The 15795-nt window shown below is 40.9% G+C and overlaps 1 protein-coding gene across 1 annotated transcript; it reads right to left on the bottom strand.

Annotated features, from left to right (window-relative positions):
- Positions 1-2496: 2496 nt before the first annotated feature.
- On the bottom strand, positions 2497-11345 carry pde6d (phosphodiesterase 6D, cGMP-specific, rod, delta). Its single transcript, XM_060918342.1, has 5 exons — positions 11082-11345; positions 5317-5405; positions 3859-3984; positions 3420-3525; positions 2497-3286 (listed from the first exon to the last, which is right to left on the bottom strand). The coding sequence occupies exons 1-5, from the start codon at positions 11129-11131 to the stop codon at positions 3205-3207; spliced, it is 453 nt and encodes a 150-aa protein (XP_060774325.1). The 5' UTR covers positions 11132-11345; the 3' UTR covers positions 2497-3204.
- Between the last annotated feature and the right edge of the window lie 4450 nt (positions 11346-15795).

The following is a 15795-nucleotide window of genomic DNA, read 5'->3' as shown; positions in this document are numbered from 1 at the left end:
TTCTCTCACCACATCCATGTATCTCCTCTTTGGCCTTCCTTGTTTTCGTTTGCCTGGCAGCTCCATCCTCAACATTCTCCTTCCAACATGCTCTGCATCTCTTCTCAAGATGTGCCCATTCCATCTCAGTCTCATCTCATCTCATTATCTCTAGCCGCTTTATCCTGTTCTACAGGGTCGCAGGCAAGCTGGAGCCTATCCCAGCTGACTATGGGCGAAAGGCGGGGTACACCCTGGACAAGTCGCCAGGTCATCACAGGGCTGACACATAGACACAGACAACCATTCACACTCACATTCACACCTACAGTCAATTTAGAGTCACCAGTTAACCTAACCTGCATGTCTTTGGACTGTGGGGGAAACCGGAGCACCCGGAGGAAACCCACGTGGACACGGGGAGAACATGCAAACTCTGCACAGAAAGGCCCTCGCCGGCCATGGGGCTCGAACCTGGACCTTCTTGCTGTGAGGCGACAGCGCTAACCACTACACCACCGTGCCACCCAGTCTCATCTCTCTTAGCTTAATTCCCAAGCTCTTCACATGTGCTGTCCCTCTGATGTGCTCGTTCCTTATCCTTTCCAACCTTGTCACTCCCATCCCAAACCTTAACATCCTCCAACTTTGCCTCCTGTCTCTTTGTTAAGGGTACAGTCTCCAATCCATACATCACAGCTGGTCTCACTACCGTCTTATACATCTTACGTTTCACTTTTGCTGGGACTTTCCTATCATAAATGACTCCCGAAATCCTTCTCCAACTGCTCCACGCTGCCTGCACTCTCTCTCACCTCACTATCGCAGCCCCCATTTTCCTGCACAGTTGACCCCAGGTACTTGAATTCACCAACTTTCTTTACGTCTACTCCTTGCATCTTCACTACGCTCTCATCCCCATTCTCATTGATGCACATGCATTCTGTTTTGTGATTGATTATTAATAAGGGTTATTTTTTTCGCAGTCCGGTTTCCATCAAATCACACGCTCTGATTGGCTCGCGAGCAGTCCGGAACCCTACGATCCAGACCCCGGTTACAGACCTTTAGCGACTCACTCGTTCACAACAAACATGGTAGCAATTTTTTGTTAACATTTATTTTCACATTTCTCAGTATAATAGCATTAATTTTACAGCATGGATAGCAATACGACAGTGTTCACAGCAAAAGCGAGTTTTACTACCCTGACGAAGAAGAAAACATTTCAGGAGAAAGCCGAAAACCTGTAACTGTTGCTAATGCCGAGCAAATCCACCAGTTTGAGGAGCAAAGGGCAGAAAATACAAAAAAAAAAAAAAGACAACCTACAACCTCGATGTCTTTGGGAAGTTCTGTTGAAACCTAAATGGAAAATTCCAAGCTGACGTAGCTTGTAGCAGATCTGTTCTAAATATAGTTTCCTTTTCAGGTGCATTTTCTGTTAGAACTTGGTAAAGAAAAAATAAATATTTACCAGCTTAAGGTCTGTCTGCATTGTGAAATACCGTGACCATGGCCTTGAAAATACTGACCGAGGTCACTATTTTCAAGATCGAGGTCACAGTATTTCACGATATGTACCAAAGCTGATTATTTTATATATATATATATATATATATATATATATATATATATATATAAAAAATGGTGCAGCAGGTGGTGATGCCATTTCAAAGCTCCATGTCTCCAGTTTGATCCCACACTTGGCTTACGGTCTGTGTGAAGTTTTGCATGTTCTTGTATCTTCCTGGGGCAGCACAGTGGTGTAGTGGCCTCACAGCAAGAAGGTTCTGGGTTCAAGCCCAGTGGCCAATGAGGGCCTTTCTGTGCAGAGTTTGCATGTTCTCCCCATGTCTGTGTGGATTTCCTCTGGGTGCTCCAGTCCCCCCCCCAAAGACATGCAGGTTCGGCTAATTGGTGGCTCTAAATTGATCATAGGTGTGAATGATTGTTTATGTGTCAGCCCTGCAATGACCTGGCGACTTGTCCAGGGTGTACCCCACCTCTCACCCACAGTCAGCTGGGATAGGCTCCAGCTTGCCTGCAACCGTGCACAGGAAAAGTGGCTACAGATGATGGACGTTCCTGGGTTTCCTCTGGCTTCTTCATTTTCCTCCCACCTTCCAGAAACATGCCAGTAGAAGAACTGGCTACAGTAATTGCATTCAAGGTGCAATTGTATGAACAAGTGTGTCCCATCCAGGATATATTCACAGCTCATACCCAGTGATCCTGGGTTACACTCCAGATCCACCACAACCAGCATAAAGCACTCACTGAAGATGAATTAACTAACCTTGGAAGGGTGACACCCCAATCCACCATAACATTAAAATCACTGATTGGTGAAGTGAACAACCATCTTATTACAGTAGTATCCGTCCAGGAGTGCGACATATTTGGCAGTAAACAAACAGTTCTCAAAGTTGAAGTTGGGGCAGGGCAAGCATAAGAATCTGTACAACTTGGGAGATTTGTCAAGACATTGATCAGATCCACAAAAAGAGACATTCATAAATATACAACATTTCATTGCTTTTAATAAAGGTCAAATAGACAAACGGAGAATTTGATGGATAACCTTTGAGCATCTTGGGCAAGAAAGATTTAATATAAGAAATCAAATAGGCCAGGTTACACAGTAGTTTCAACAAAACCACTGGTTTGTCATTTACAGATCTCTTCTCCTCCCCCCAAATGGAAGAGCTAATACAGCTGGTATGGATAGTCTTATAGGAATACACCTAATTAAAAAGAAATCAAACAGTCGAGTCAAAAGGAAAAGGCATCACTCAAGGATATCAAATATTAAACCCATAATTATATGTATTTAAACACTGCCTATCTTACAAGTTAGTTAAAAAGAAATTAGCAAGCACAAACTGGCAAATATTTAAAAACAGAATGCAAGGAAGCAGTATACAATGCAGGACAAAATAAAAAGGATGGGGGGAAAAAAATGTACAAATAAAAATTTACATGGTCAGGTTGAGATGAGCATCCTTGCCCTTGTTTAAGTCTTTATCGGTCATTAAACCAGTGTGACTGTAACCTGAAATTTAGTTTGCTTGACTTGTTCCCCTTAGTGCTGTTGTCAAGGTGCCACGGAAATACTCATTACGCAGAGTCTCGTCTGGTCATTAAAAAAAAAAATCCTCACATCAATGTGCATCCTTCTGAATGACAATTATTGAGAAAAAAAAAAAAAGGAGGCTTCACATCTCAGACGTAGAAAAGCCGTACTCGAGAGGTGCTGACGTGAAGGTCGTCATCGTAGAATTTTGTCTCTATGACAACATTTCCACTGCAAAAGGGGCAAAATTGAAAGTATTTCTGAATATCTGCAAAGAACTTGAATACCAAAACAAGCATCTCAAAATCAAATTAAATATTAGAGACATCTTCGACACTACTATGAAGATGAACAAACGTCTTACGTTAACACATTCGCAGGCATCATCTGTGACTCGGGTGCTGCCTCTATCAAAGACTGCCATGTGTTTGTAGAATTGGGGATCACAAAGCCAAATTCAAAGAACCACTCTGGGGGGGTAAGACAGAGAGAGGAAGATGATGCAATTACTGATAATGTAAAATAATCAACTGACTTAATTGGCAATTAAATCTTGATTCATTTTGTTCGTATTAAATAAGTGGCAGTAGACCAAAAGCCTCCATCACATTTGATGTAAATTAACCATTTTCACATTAAAAGTGGCAGATAACGGGTTTATGCCAATATTGTAACCCACAACCTTTGTAGTTTAAAAATTGTGTTTGTGTGAGTAAGCACAATGGCTTAAAACTGGGGGAAAACTAAAAAGGGGGAAGAAAAAGGGGGGGGGGGGAAAAAAAAAAAAAAAAGCAGCTGCCAACCTTCCAGACACTGGCCTTTGAAGAGAACCTTCTGCTCCAGACGAAACTTTTCCAGCTTTTCTGATGAGGAGAAATTAAGCTCTCTGGAGACAGCTTTACATTTTAGGATCTTTTTAGGAACCCGAGCTAGAAGAGATAAGAGCGACAGCCTAAAATTGATGCATACCATGTCTGAAATCACTCACTACTCACTATATAGTGGACTAGATCGTGAGTTCGGCATTTTGTAGTGTTGTCTGAATGTACAGTGAGAATTATTACACCCTGTATAGTGCACTCAAAATATCCCACAATGCACTGTGAAAAGTAGTGTACAGTGTACAATAGATGGTCACTAACCGAGCAATATATACCATCATGCATTGCGGTCACACTGAAAGAAGGGGCGGGGCGGGGGGGTTGGGGTGAATGGACGGAGGAAGAAATGTTAAGCAGACAGTAAAGTATGACTTTAAAAAAAAAAATAATAAAAACACACAAGTATAGAAAATAAGCTAAAACTGGAGTAAGACAAAATACAAGAATAAAAAAAAGTTACAGTGCAGAGTGAGGAATGGACCAAATCAATCAGATGATTCACTGCCATTGAGTCATCAAATTTGATTTAATTAAAAAAAAGCCTCAAATTTGATTTAATAAAAGGCAGCAGCAAAGAAGAAAGTATTCAGCCTTGATTTAAAAGAACTGAAAGCTGCAGCAGACACAAAGTACTTTGTATTTATTAATGTGGGAAATACGCTCAGTGTAATATGGAGCCACCACTGAATCTGTCCTGGTTTATAGGTCAACTACCTGGACACTCACCTCCAAACCCCAATCCTCAATCGATGGTGCCTTTACAAGAATGTTAACAGCTTTAAATATCTCCTGGAAGAACTGCCTGCAGCAATGCAGGATAAAGTCGGTTGGAGAGGCAGGGTCATGGGGGTCCGAGCTTGCTCGATTGAATATGGATTTATCACAAAAATACATGCATGCATTTTGAAAACCCACCAGCCGACTGATCTGGCACGTTTTAATTGTGCGACAGTAATGACGTAAATAACGGCATGGCAGAGTAGTATCCGAAAGTGTTCATTTCATTTTACCAATGAGCTCACTATATAGTCCTCTATATAAAATTCTCTAGCTACTGAGTAGGGAGTAGTGAACAAGTGAGTGATCCCAGACACAGGGATTAGTCTTTAAATTAAAATGGGCTAAACATACAGACCACCACTGGGAATGGAAACCCAGTTTAAAATGTTTCCTTCCCCCCCCCCCCCCAAACCTAAACCAAAGACAAATAAGTGTCAAAGTTTAATATTGTAAAAATCAGGAAAAATTCTACAAATCTGTAGAACAATGGTGTGTAAAAAACAACAAAAAAAAAAACCCTGCAGCATGAAAAAGAAGATAAAGCCTGTAACTGCTTGGGGTCAGTGTTAATGTCAGGCTACAGCCTACATGGTTTCATACCTTCATGTTCCACACCAGGAACAGAGAGATCTTCAGTCCCTTGCCAGAGAACTTTCCCCGTCTCTGCATCCCTCAGGTTCATCCAGTTTCTGCAGACAGGTTAAGGCAGCAGAACACACTCATTCAATCAATTATTTTCTATACTGCTTATACACTGCAGGTCATGAGAGAGCTGGAACCAATAGCAGCTGAAATTGGTTGAGAGGTGGGGTTCACCCTGGACAGGTCACCAGTCTATCACAGGGCAAACACCAAGAGACAGCCAGCCAGTCATACACACATTCACACCTATGGGGAATTTAGAATAGCCAGTTAATCTAATCCTCATGTCTTTAGACTGTGGGAGGAAACCAGAGGACCTGGAAGAAACCAGCAGAAGAACAAAATCGCTCAAAATTTGTTAGATGACCATTACACAGGTGACCTTGCATTAGATTGAGGAGGCAAATTGGGTTCACTAATTCCTAAAATGATTACTACAAGGGGCGAAACAAATGACAGTCTACTTTAAGGCTTCCTCAAGAAAGACATCAGAACAATGGATCGTCACAATCCACTAGGCTTTAAGTCAGGGACATCTGACCTCTCCATCTTCAGACCACCTGTGTGTCTCTCACTGCCCTCTCTATGAGACACACAGGCGCAGTGGGCCGAGTGTGTCAGCACCAGGCCACAACAAACAACCACCCTGGAAACCAACCACCAAAGGACCTACGGCTAACAAAAAGACAACAATGTTTACAACACACTATACAAATTTTTTCCACTTATATATTATGGATTTATATACATTTAAATAATTTTTAGATTCATGCAAAAGTTGACACTGCATTTTGAATATGCAGTTTCGAAAGAAATTCCTTTACTGCGCATCATCAAATTTAAATCTAATTGCTTGGTAACATCTGTAACAAGTGCTTAAAGGAGGTATGCAGAACCTTTATTTTTAAATACATTTCTGAGTGGATAGTACAGCATCTCCATCCTTGACTCTTGTATGCTGCATAAATGTGAATTTTTATTTTATATATATATATATATATATATATATATATATATATATATATATATATATATATATATATATATATATATATATATATATATATATATTTGAGAGTTAAAAATCGCCTGCAAAGTTAGCATTGGAGCTGCCCCGCTGAGCCAGCCAGCCCTGAGTGTGTGACGTCACAGCAGGAACCGGTTTTAAGGCCGAGGCCTTTGACAGCTATAGACCAAAGTGATGCAAATAATTTATGGCAAAAGTAAGAAATACCGTTACCGACTTGCTCAACTAAAACTGATTTGACTTCATTGATTGTGGGTTGACTCATTAAAACAGGAGAGGTGTTATAACTTATGCAACATACATGTACATGCATGCATTTTCACTGATAAAACGTAAAAGGCTAATTAAATAAATCAGATGAACTGAGAATCACATTCTGAAGCAAATTAAATAATCTTATACCGGTAACTTAAACACAATACAAGTTACATGTATTAATCTAAATGCAGGTAAACAACGAGTGTTGTTTTGTATCCAAATGATCGCATCTTACCCGTCTGCGTTCTCACTTCTTGAAGGCTGACCTTGTGGCCGATTGTTTTGAAACAATCTGACTTTCAGTTGTTCGTTCAGTTCTCCGTTCATTTGCTTCTTCCACGCAAGTGTGAGATATTGCTGCTGAGGCAAGCATATCCAGCAGAGAAGTCAGACGGCTAGTCCAATCATTCTCCATTTTCTCCACACTGAGTACTCCGCCATTACTGCTTGACTCAGGCAATTACTAAAACCTGGGATGGGACGTCACCAGTTTTAGCAAAAACCACGGGGAGGTCACTGCCAGAGCGATATGTCCCGTACCGGGTTTTAGCGACAACCCTCGGCTCACACTCCAGGAGAACTGGTGCAACTGAACTTGCTTTTCTTTTCCTTGTAGTTTTATTTTCCTTTAATTGTTGGTACTGCACCCTCTTTCAATACAGGCTTATAGCCAACATGCATCAACAGATCAGAGGTCTCGTACGAGTCTTCAGTAAAATGTGCAGAGCAGAGGAGAGACCACTTCGTAGGCACCCAATGTGCCTGTGAATTTCTTGCAAAACGCGTCCAAATCTTTGCAGTTTGAACATTCTTGGGCAATGAAAGCAACGTCTGTCGTGTTGCTGCACCCATCAGCAACACATCTACATGGTATAGTGATAAATTAGCTCAAAATGGAAGCTCAAAGTTGCAGTCAGCTCTGTGTTTTAGTATAGCGGAAATGGCGATGAGACCGACAGACTTCCTGCAGTGACGTCACAGATGTCAAGGTCATTCACTCAGACCGCTACCTACAGGGGTGATAGCGTTCCGGCGCTGCGCCGGATTTCCGGCGTACCGTGGCTGGGGAAAAAAAAATAAAAAATCTAGTTCGCCCATTGTCCTGTGTCATTCTGAGATGCGCAGATAGTGTGGCGGCACTTTTTTCCCACTAGTTCCATATCATGCGAATTCCCTTTACTGTCTATCTGCGCATCTCAGAATGACACAGGACAATGGGCGAACTAGATTTTTTTTTTTCCCCAGCCACGGTACGCCGGAAATCTGGCGCGGCGCCGGAACGCTATCACCCCTGTACCTATATAGGGGTGTTCACACGGCAACTTTTACTCGTGTAGCACCGGGGCTGCCCTGGTAGAGCGTTCACACGGTACCAAGTTATACCGGTGTAGCCCCTGAAAGCTGCTTAAACCGGTGCAAATCTAACCCTGCTCGGGAGGTGGTTTAAGAAATTTACTCCGGAGTAAATGCTAGTTTGCGGGGCAGCACCGATATAAAATGGGACGTCTGAACGCTACAGGGGTAGACTCGCTACGCTTGAGGAGAGTTGATTACATACGGGCATTGCATAATTTGCATCCTGGTATTTTGCGCTTCCAAAATGGCGAATATCAACAACAGAACTGCGTGTCTTCCAGTGTTGCCAGATTGGGCGGTTTTAAGTGCATTTTGGCAGATTTGAACATATTTTGGGCTGGAAAACGTCAGCAGTATCTGGCAACACTGGTGTCTTCATCCACATTGTTTTCCCGGCGCTTGGTGATGCCATGACAACCGGTAAAAGGAAGTACATTTTCACGCATGTGCATATTTCATTTCCGCATTATTACTATCGTATAGCACGGTCGCAAAAACTGCCGTGTGACCGCATGTGGGGCTGCACCGGTGCTAACACGCTTCTCTCTAGTAAGCAGGTTTGTGACGTGTGAACGCTCCACAAAATTTACACTGGTGTAAGATATATCGCAACAAAATACATCGGTGCAGCATCGATGCAAATATGTGCCGTGTGAACACCCCTTATGAATCGTTTTAATCGTAAAAATTACTATATTAGATTTATTGTTAACGCTTAAAACTATTCCTATGTCATTCTTGAGGTCTCAAGGCATTTATAAACAAAAAGTGAGGCCATGGTTCTGTGCCTCTCCTTTAAAAAGTTGATGCATCTTATTAATAGCTTGTAGGAACATCCCAAAATTCTACCAGCTGTGGTAAACCTGTGGCTCATGGATAATAGCCGACAGCTCCGAATCAGAAAACTGTACGAGGATGTTAAAATGCAGAACTGATGAAACGGATGGCTCTGTCGCAGACAGACTGGGCCATAGAGTTAGAGATTAGTGTTCGTGGTGACAGGTGTCTGTGGGATCACACCTGCTGAGGTACAGCAGTGATGCACAGTGAGCGTCGCAGGGGAGGGAGACTTACTTGCAAACAATGACACAGTCTAGCTAATTAGTCCCTGGGTGATGCTGCTTTCATGTAAGTCACATACATTTTTTAAAAAGTGACCTACTGTTTTCACTCACTGGCATTTCTGATTCGGCGTTAGTCATGCAAGCGAATGAGGTGTCAGCATAAAGGTATAAAGGAGACGATGACACAGAGACACCGTCTGGTTATTTACAGACACCATGTCCTTTCCGACGCTCTCTCCTAAATCAGGAGAAACAACTCAGAAAACTGATCATTCTGGTTTTACAGGCAACACACACTGACTTATTCACCTCCTCTCAAATCCTTCACTTATCTACTATGGTATGGAAACTACCATTTTGTTTTGCTGAAAAACAAAATCCTAGAAAGTTCTGTACAATGCACACTTCTACCCTCAGCATGTACACGTCTTAGCTTCTCCTGAGAGAAGTCCTACTTTGTACATTGCATTTACTCCTGGGGCTCACGGTTGGAGAATCACAGCTCAACAACACCACAAACACATCCGCAGACCTTTCTGAACCTCCATACAAGACAGTGACAAGATATGTACATACCATAACTATGCATGTTACTGAAAAGTTAGAAAGCATTAACGGAAAAAAAACAACTTAGGATTGTTCTCTGCATCACAGTAAATGCGACAAATGATCCGACAGGCACGGAAAAAGTGATATGGCAAAAGAAACTAATCAGAACAGACGCATGTTTTTTTTCCCAATTGAAATTCGTAAAGCTTAAACAAGTCAAAATGAACAGAACAGCAGGACTTCCAGCAACACACAAGCCAAGGGAACATAAGGCAACAAATCCCTGTCCTTGCAGTGAAGGATTTAAGAATTACCAGGCTGAATTACCTAGGAAGGTCACACACACACAACCAAATAAGAATACTGGGAAACTATTAGACAATAATGCACAGGCATATTAGAGACGTCACTACAGGACGAACATTTATCCATTTCTCAAATCATTATTTGAACAAGTCAGGTTTAAGCGTGCCTTGTGTTATTTAAAGCCAGGCACTGGGACTTCACACGGGTAATGCCGAACATCTAATGCAAGTTCTTAATGAGCAATCACAGGATTTAGACTAAACACAACAGACCATCAATTAATGATCAGCATGACTCAATGACAGTATTAACTCATGAACATGATTCTGGCTGATCAGAAAGAGATTTGAGGGAAGAAGAAAAAAAAAGTATTAGCACCTTACTTATGTTTTATCTTTAAAAATTAATTTAAAGTGGAAATATGGATTATATTGTACCTTTACAGGTGCAGATTTTAAAAAGGTGTCAAGGGAAACATGGCAGTGACAAGCCTTTTCTTAAGCACTAATATCAGGTAACAGATTGTTAGCAATCATCTCCATGCAAATACAAGTCATTAACACGAGATATGAAGTTGCAGTTCTCAGTTTAGCTGGAGTTAGGTCAACAACAACAACAACAGGCTACTAGCTTACTAGAAGAAGAAGGATGAGAGGACTTAGGTGAGCATTAGCTTTAGCTAGTTTGCTAATACTACACCTCTAGTTGTAAAAAAACAGTGCAAATGATCCTTAAAGAAAAGCAGAAAGCAGCAGTGATGCTGCAGGAGGCGTTATTTATAACCCCTCATTAGAGTTAGCTAGCCACACAAGCCTCTAGTTAATTAAATAGACACTTGATTAATACATTAACCATATTAAGATTACTTCCCTGGCTAGTCTTGAGAACCAAATAACTAGGGAACCGAATTATACACTGATTCCTAAGCTACTCTGTGGTTTAAAAAGTTTCGCTCCCTAAATCGATAAAGCCAGTCAACATTCAAATATAATAAGCTATCGGGTACCGCTAGCTGACACGGGCTACATCCCAAACGGTTCTCCATTATTGATATAGTCCACTACATGACACGTAGAATCCCGCTATTTCACACCCTATGCAGTGTCCTTAAAGCGAGGTTAGATAGGCATTTGGGATTTAACCAAAACAAGTTTAAAGGATACAGTTTAAAGCCCTTCAGAATCTCCTTTGCTCGGTCTTCGTCTGAAGACATGATTCCGAAAAACGGTCCGCTGTGGTGAATACAAAACCCTCAAAAACCTCTCGGTCAGAATATGACAAAATAACATAAGAAAGGGAAATTTATCCAGCCGGATTTATCACTTTTTTTTTTTTTTTTAACCAACAACGATGCGTTAATCTGAACAGAGATGTACTTGATCGTTCTTCTCAACCTACTAAATAGATTCTCTGGCTGAGATTGGCAGCTAAATCATCCAACTGTTCTGCAAATTTATGAAGGCTTGTGTAAATAACTGTCCAATGACCGTGAAGAGGCGGGATTAGGGGCGGGTTTCGGTTGACAAGGGACGCGTCACCGGTGGCAACTGAAAGGTCCTTCGGATGCAAACTACGGAAAGTCGTATGGGACAAACATCATTTTATTTTCTCGCCAAACTGTTCACATCTTAGACCTGGGCTTCTCAGCTCCTGTCCTGCAGGCACAATTTTATCTTCTCTCAACACACCAGCGCGCCTGACCCAAATTATTCAATTCAGTTATATTCTATTTGATTGAATTTGATACAATTCAATTTGATTCCATTTGCTTCAATGCTATTCAATTTGGTTAATTCGATTCAATTCGATACAATTCAGCTTGATTCAATTCGATTTGATTAAGCTCAACTCGATTCAATTCTATTCTGTTTGATTTATTAAATTCTATTTGATACAATTCAATTTGATTCCATTTGGTTAAATTCAATTGATTAATTTGATTCAATTTGATACAATTCAATTTGACTAAGTTCAATTCAATTAAACTGTATTCTATTTTGATTAATTCGATGCAATTCAATACAAGTGAAAAAATTCTATTCAATTTGATACAATTCAGTTCGATTCAATTTGATTAAATGCAATTCATTTGATTAATTCGATTAAATTCAATACAAGTCAGTTTGATTCAATTCAATTCAATTTGGTTCAAGTCTATTCTATTCTTTTTGTATATCACTTTTAACAATAGACATTGTCACAAAGCAGAATTACAGAAATATACAAAGTTCGGATATAAATTTTAAAGTTGGAAATTTATCCCTAATTATGAAAGGATTGAAGGGCTGATGCTGATCAGATGTGCTGAGATTCTGCGGTACAGTGGACCTCCACGACTGGAGCTGAGAACCCATGATTTAACATATCCATAGGCTCTGAACAGTTTCAACTTTTTGGTCGTAGGCTACTTACATGTATAGCTGACATATTTCCTGGTCTGGCAAAAGCATGCAAATATGATTACTTGTGTGCTGCCAGTTTCACCTTCCTGGACTAATGCAAGTAAACTTTATGGCTCTTGTGAAGACACATATTTCATTATACATACAGTAGTTGTTATGAGTGTCTAGAAGGGCACTTAGTAGAGAGTACATACCTCCGCCAAGCCACACATTTGGATTTGCACCAAAATCTAATCAATTGTTCCTTGGCCCATGGCCCACCTTTCCTCAAAATTTCATCAAAATCTGTTCATTACTTTTTGAGTTACATTGGGAAAAGGCAAACAAACAAAAACGGAAGCAAAAACATAACCTCCTCCAAAAATGTTGGAGGAGGTAGTAAAAATTGTGCATGTAAAGAAGTTAGTTATAGTGTCTAAATGTACACCTATTAAGTGAATTAACAATTTATGAGTGTGTAATAATGTAGCTTTACACTGCCAGAAATAGGGGTACAGTAGAAGTCCCTACTATTTATTGCCCTATTTCTGTCCCCCAAGGTACGGTACAATTTACACTAAAGTACCCCCTAGGGCTCATTATTGGACCTCAAGGTAACTATGTTTAAGGTCAAAAAGGTACATATACAGTGGGGCAAAAAAGTATTTAGTCAGCCACCAATTGTGCAAGTTCTCCCACTTAAAAAGATGAGAGAGGCCTGTAATTTTCATCATAGGTACACTTCAACTAGGAGAGACAGAATGGGGGGAAAGAATCCAGGAAATCACATTGTAGGATTTTTAATGAATTAACTGGTAAATTCCTCGGTAAAAATAAGTATTTGGTCACCTACAAACAAGCAAGATTTCTGGCTCTCACAGACCTGTAACTTCTTCTTTAAGAGGCTCCTCTGTCCTCCACTATTTACCTGTATTAATGGCACGTGTTTGAACTCGTTATCAGTATAAAAGACACCTGTCCACAACCTCAAACAGTCACACTCCAAACTCCACTATGGCCAAGACCAAAGAGCTGTCAAAGGACACCAGAAACAAAATTGTAGACCTGCACCAGGCTGGGAAGACTGAATCTGCAATAGGTAAGCAGCTTGGTGTGAAGAAATCAACTGTGGGAGCAATTATTAGAAAATGGAAGACATACAAGACCACTGATAATCTCCCTCCATCTGGGGCTCCACGCAAGATCTCACCCCGTGGGGTCAAAATGATCACAAGGACGGTGAGCAAAAATCCCAGAACCACACGGGGGGACCTAGTGAATGACCTGCAGAGAGCTGGGACCAAAGTAACAAAGGCTACCATCAGTAACACACTACGCCGCCAGGGACTCAAATCCTGCAGTGCCAGACGTGTCCCCCTGCTTAAGCCAGTACATATCCAGGCCCATCTGAAGTTTGCTAGAGAGCATTTGGATGATCCAGAAGAAGATTGGGAGAATGTCATATGGTCAGATGAAACCAAAATAGAACTTTTTTGGTAAAAACTCAACTTGTCGTGTTTGGAGGAGAAAGAATGCTGAGTTGCATCCAAAGAACACCATACCTACTGTGAAGCATGGGGGTGGAAACATCATGCTTTGGGGCTGTTTTTTCTGCAAAGGGACCAGGACGACTGATCTGTGTAAAGGAAAGAATGAATGGGGTCATGTATCGTGAGATTTTGAGTGAAAACCTCCTTCCATCAGCAAGGGCATTGAAGATGAAACGTGGCTGGGTCTTTCAGCATGACGATGATCCCAAACACACCGCCCGGGCAACGAAGGAGTGGCTTCGTAAGAAGCATTTCAAGGTCCTGGAGTGGCCTAGCCAGTCTCCAGATCTCAACCCCATAGAAAATCTTTGGAGGAAGTTGAAAGTCTGTGTTGCCCAACGACAGCCCCAAAACATCACTGCTCTAGAGGAGATCTGCATGGAGGAATGGGCCAAAATACCAGCAACAGTGTGTGAAAACCTTGTGAAGACTTACAGAAAACGTTTGACCTTTGTTATTGCCAACAAAGGGCATATAACAAAGTATTGAGATGAACTTTTGTTATTGACCAAATACTTATTTTCCACCATAACTTGCAAATAAATTCTTTAAAAATCAGACAATGTGATTTTCTGGATTTTTTTTTTCTCATTTTGTCTCTCATAGTTGAGGTATACCTATGATGAAAATTACAGGCCTCTGTCATCTTTTTAAGTGGGAGAACTTGCACAACTGGTGACTGACTAAATACTTTTTTGCCCCACTGTATGTTCCCAAGCAGTATATCCATCCATTCTGGCATATCACTACAGTGACATGGCCGCTCTGACGGCTTCAGCCATCAAAGTCTCAAGGGAACATGACTGTAGTGGTTTCCTGTTGCCTTCTACTGTATTATAGAGGTTTTCTCCTCTCAATCATTCACACACACATATATGGACAATTTAGAGCCACCAATTAGCCTAACCTGCATATCTTTGGACTGTGGTGGAAACCAGAGCACCCAGAGGAAACCCACGCAGACACGGGGAGAACATACGGTACAAACTCCACACAGAAAGGCCCCCATCAATCGCGGCGCTTCCGTGAACCTTCTTGCTGTGAGAAGTTCTTGCTTGCTCGGTTCATCAGAACCGAGAACCTTCTTGCTGTGAGGCAACAGCGCTAACCACGACACCATAGTGCTGCCCAAGCAGTATTATAAAGAGTATAAATCAGTACCTTAGAGGGTCCTGCCCCTGTGACAAGCAGTTGTACCTCTAAAAGTACAATAATGTACTTTATTTTCTGAGAGTGGAGACAATGTTTTAAAACCATAAAAACACTGCTGCACCTGATACACTCATACCAGTGTCGCACACTACCATCTCGCTGAGAATAAAACACCACCCAAATATGTTCATGTGTGATCCAGTGGTGGTAAATACTTTTTTTGCATCATTTATGTTATCTAAATGCAAATAATGAATTAATTAACTATGGGACAAGAATATTAGTGGTGTGGTGAATAAATATTTAGGTTTATGCAGATACAGTATGGTATTAGAAAAACGATGCATAAAGTATGTGTCTGCTGTGGTCTTGTACACTCGTAGTTCGTACATTTGTGGAATAGGATGTACACTGACAATTATATAACATGGCACACTAATTATGACAAAAGTACAGTGGATATAAAAAGTGTACACACCCCATTAAAATGATAGGTTTTTCAGATGTAAAAAAATATGAAACCATGATAAATAATTTCAAAACTTTTCCCACCTTTAATGTGACCTATAACCTGTACAATTCAATTGAAAAACAAACAAATCTGTTAGGGGGAAAAACATAAAAAATAAAAAACATACAATAAGCTGGTTGCATAAGTGTGCACACAAACTAATACTTTGTTGAAGCACCTTTTGATTTAATTACAGCATTCAGTATTTTGGGGTAGGAGTCTATCAGCCTGCCACATCTAGACTTGGCAATATTTGCCCACTCATCCTTGCAAAAGCGCTCCA

The sequence above is a fragment of the Neoarius graeffei genome, chromosome 4 (assembly GCF_027579695.1).
Source record: "Neoarius graeffei isolate fNeoGra1 chromosome 4, fNeoGra1.pri, whole genome shotgun sequence".
Lineage (NCBI taxonomy): Eukaryota > Metazoa > Chordata > Actinopteri > Siluriformes > Ariidae > Neoarius > Neoarius graeffei.
The sequence above is the reverse complement of the archived record's forward strand: the minus strand, read 5'-3'. Positions and strand labels throughout refer to the sequence as shown.

Coding starts and splice junctions, on each gene's coding strand:
- pde6d (XM_060918342.1), bottom strand. CDS start 11,131: ATGTCTTCAGACGAAGACCGAGCAAAGGAGATTCTGAAGGGCTTTAAA. Junction 3,985..5,316: donor TCCTGGTGTGGAACATGAAG/GTATGAAACCAT, acceptor TATCTCTTCTAG/CTCGGGTTCCTAAAAAGATC. Junction 3,526..3,858: donor CAAAGGCCAGTGTCTGGAAG/GTTGGCAGCTGC, acceptor TTACCCCCCCAG/AGTGGTTCTTTGAATTTGGC.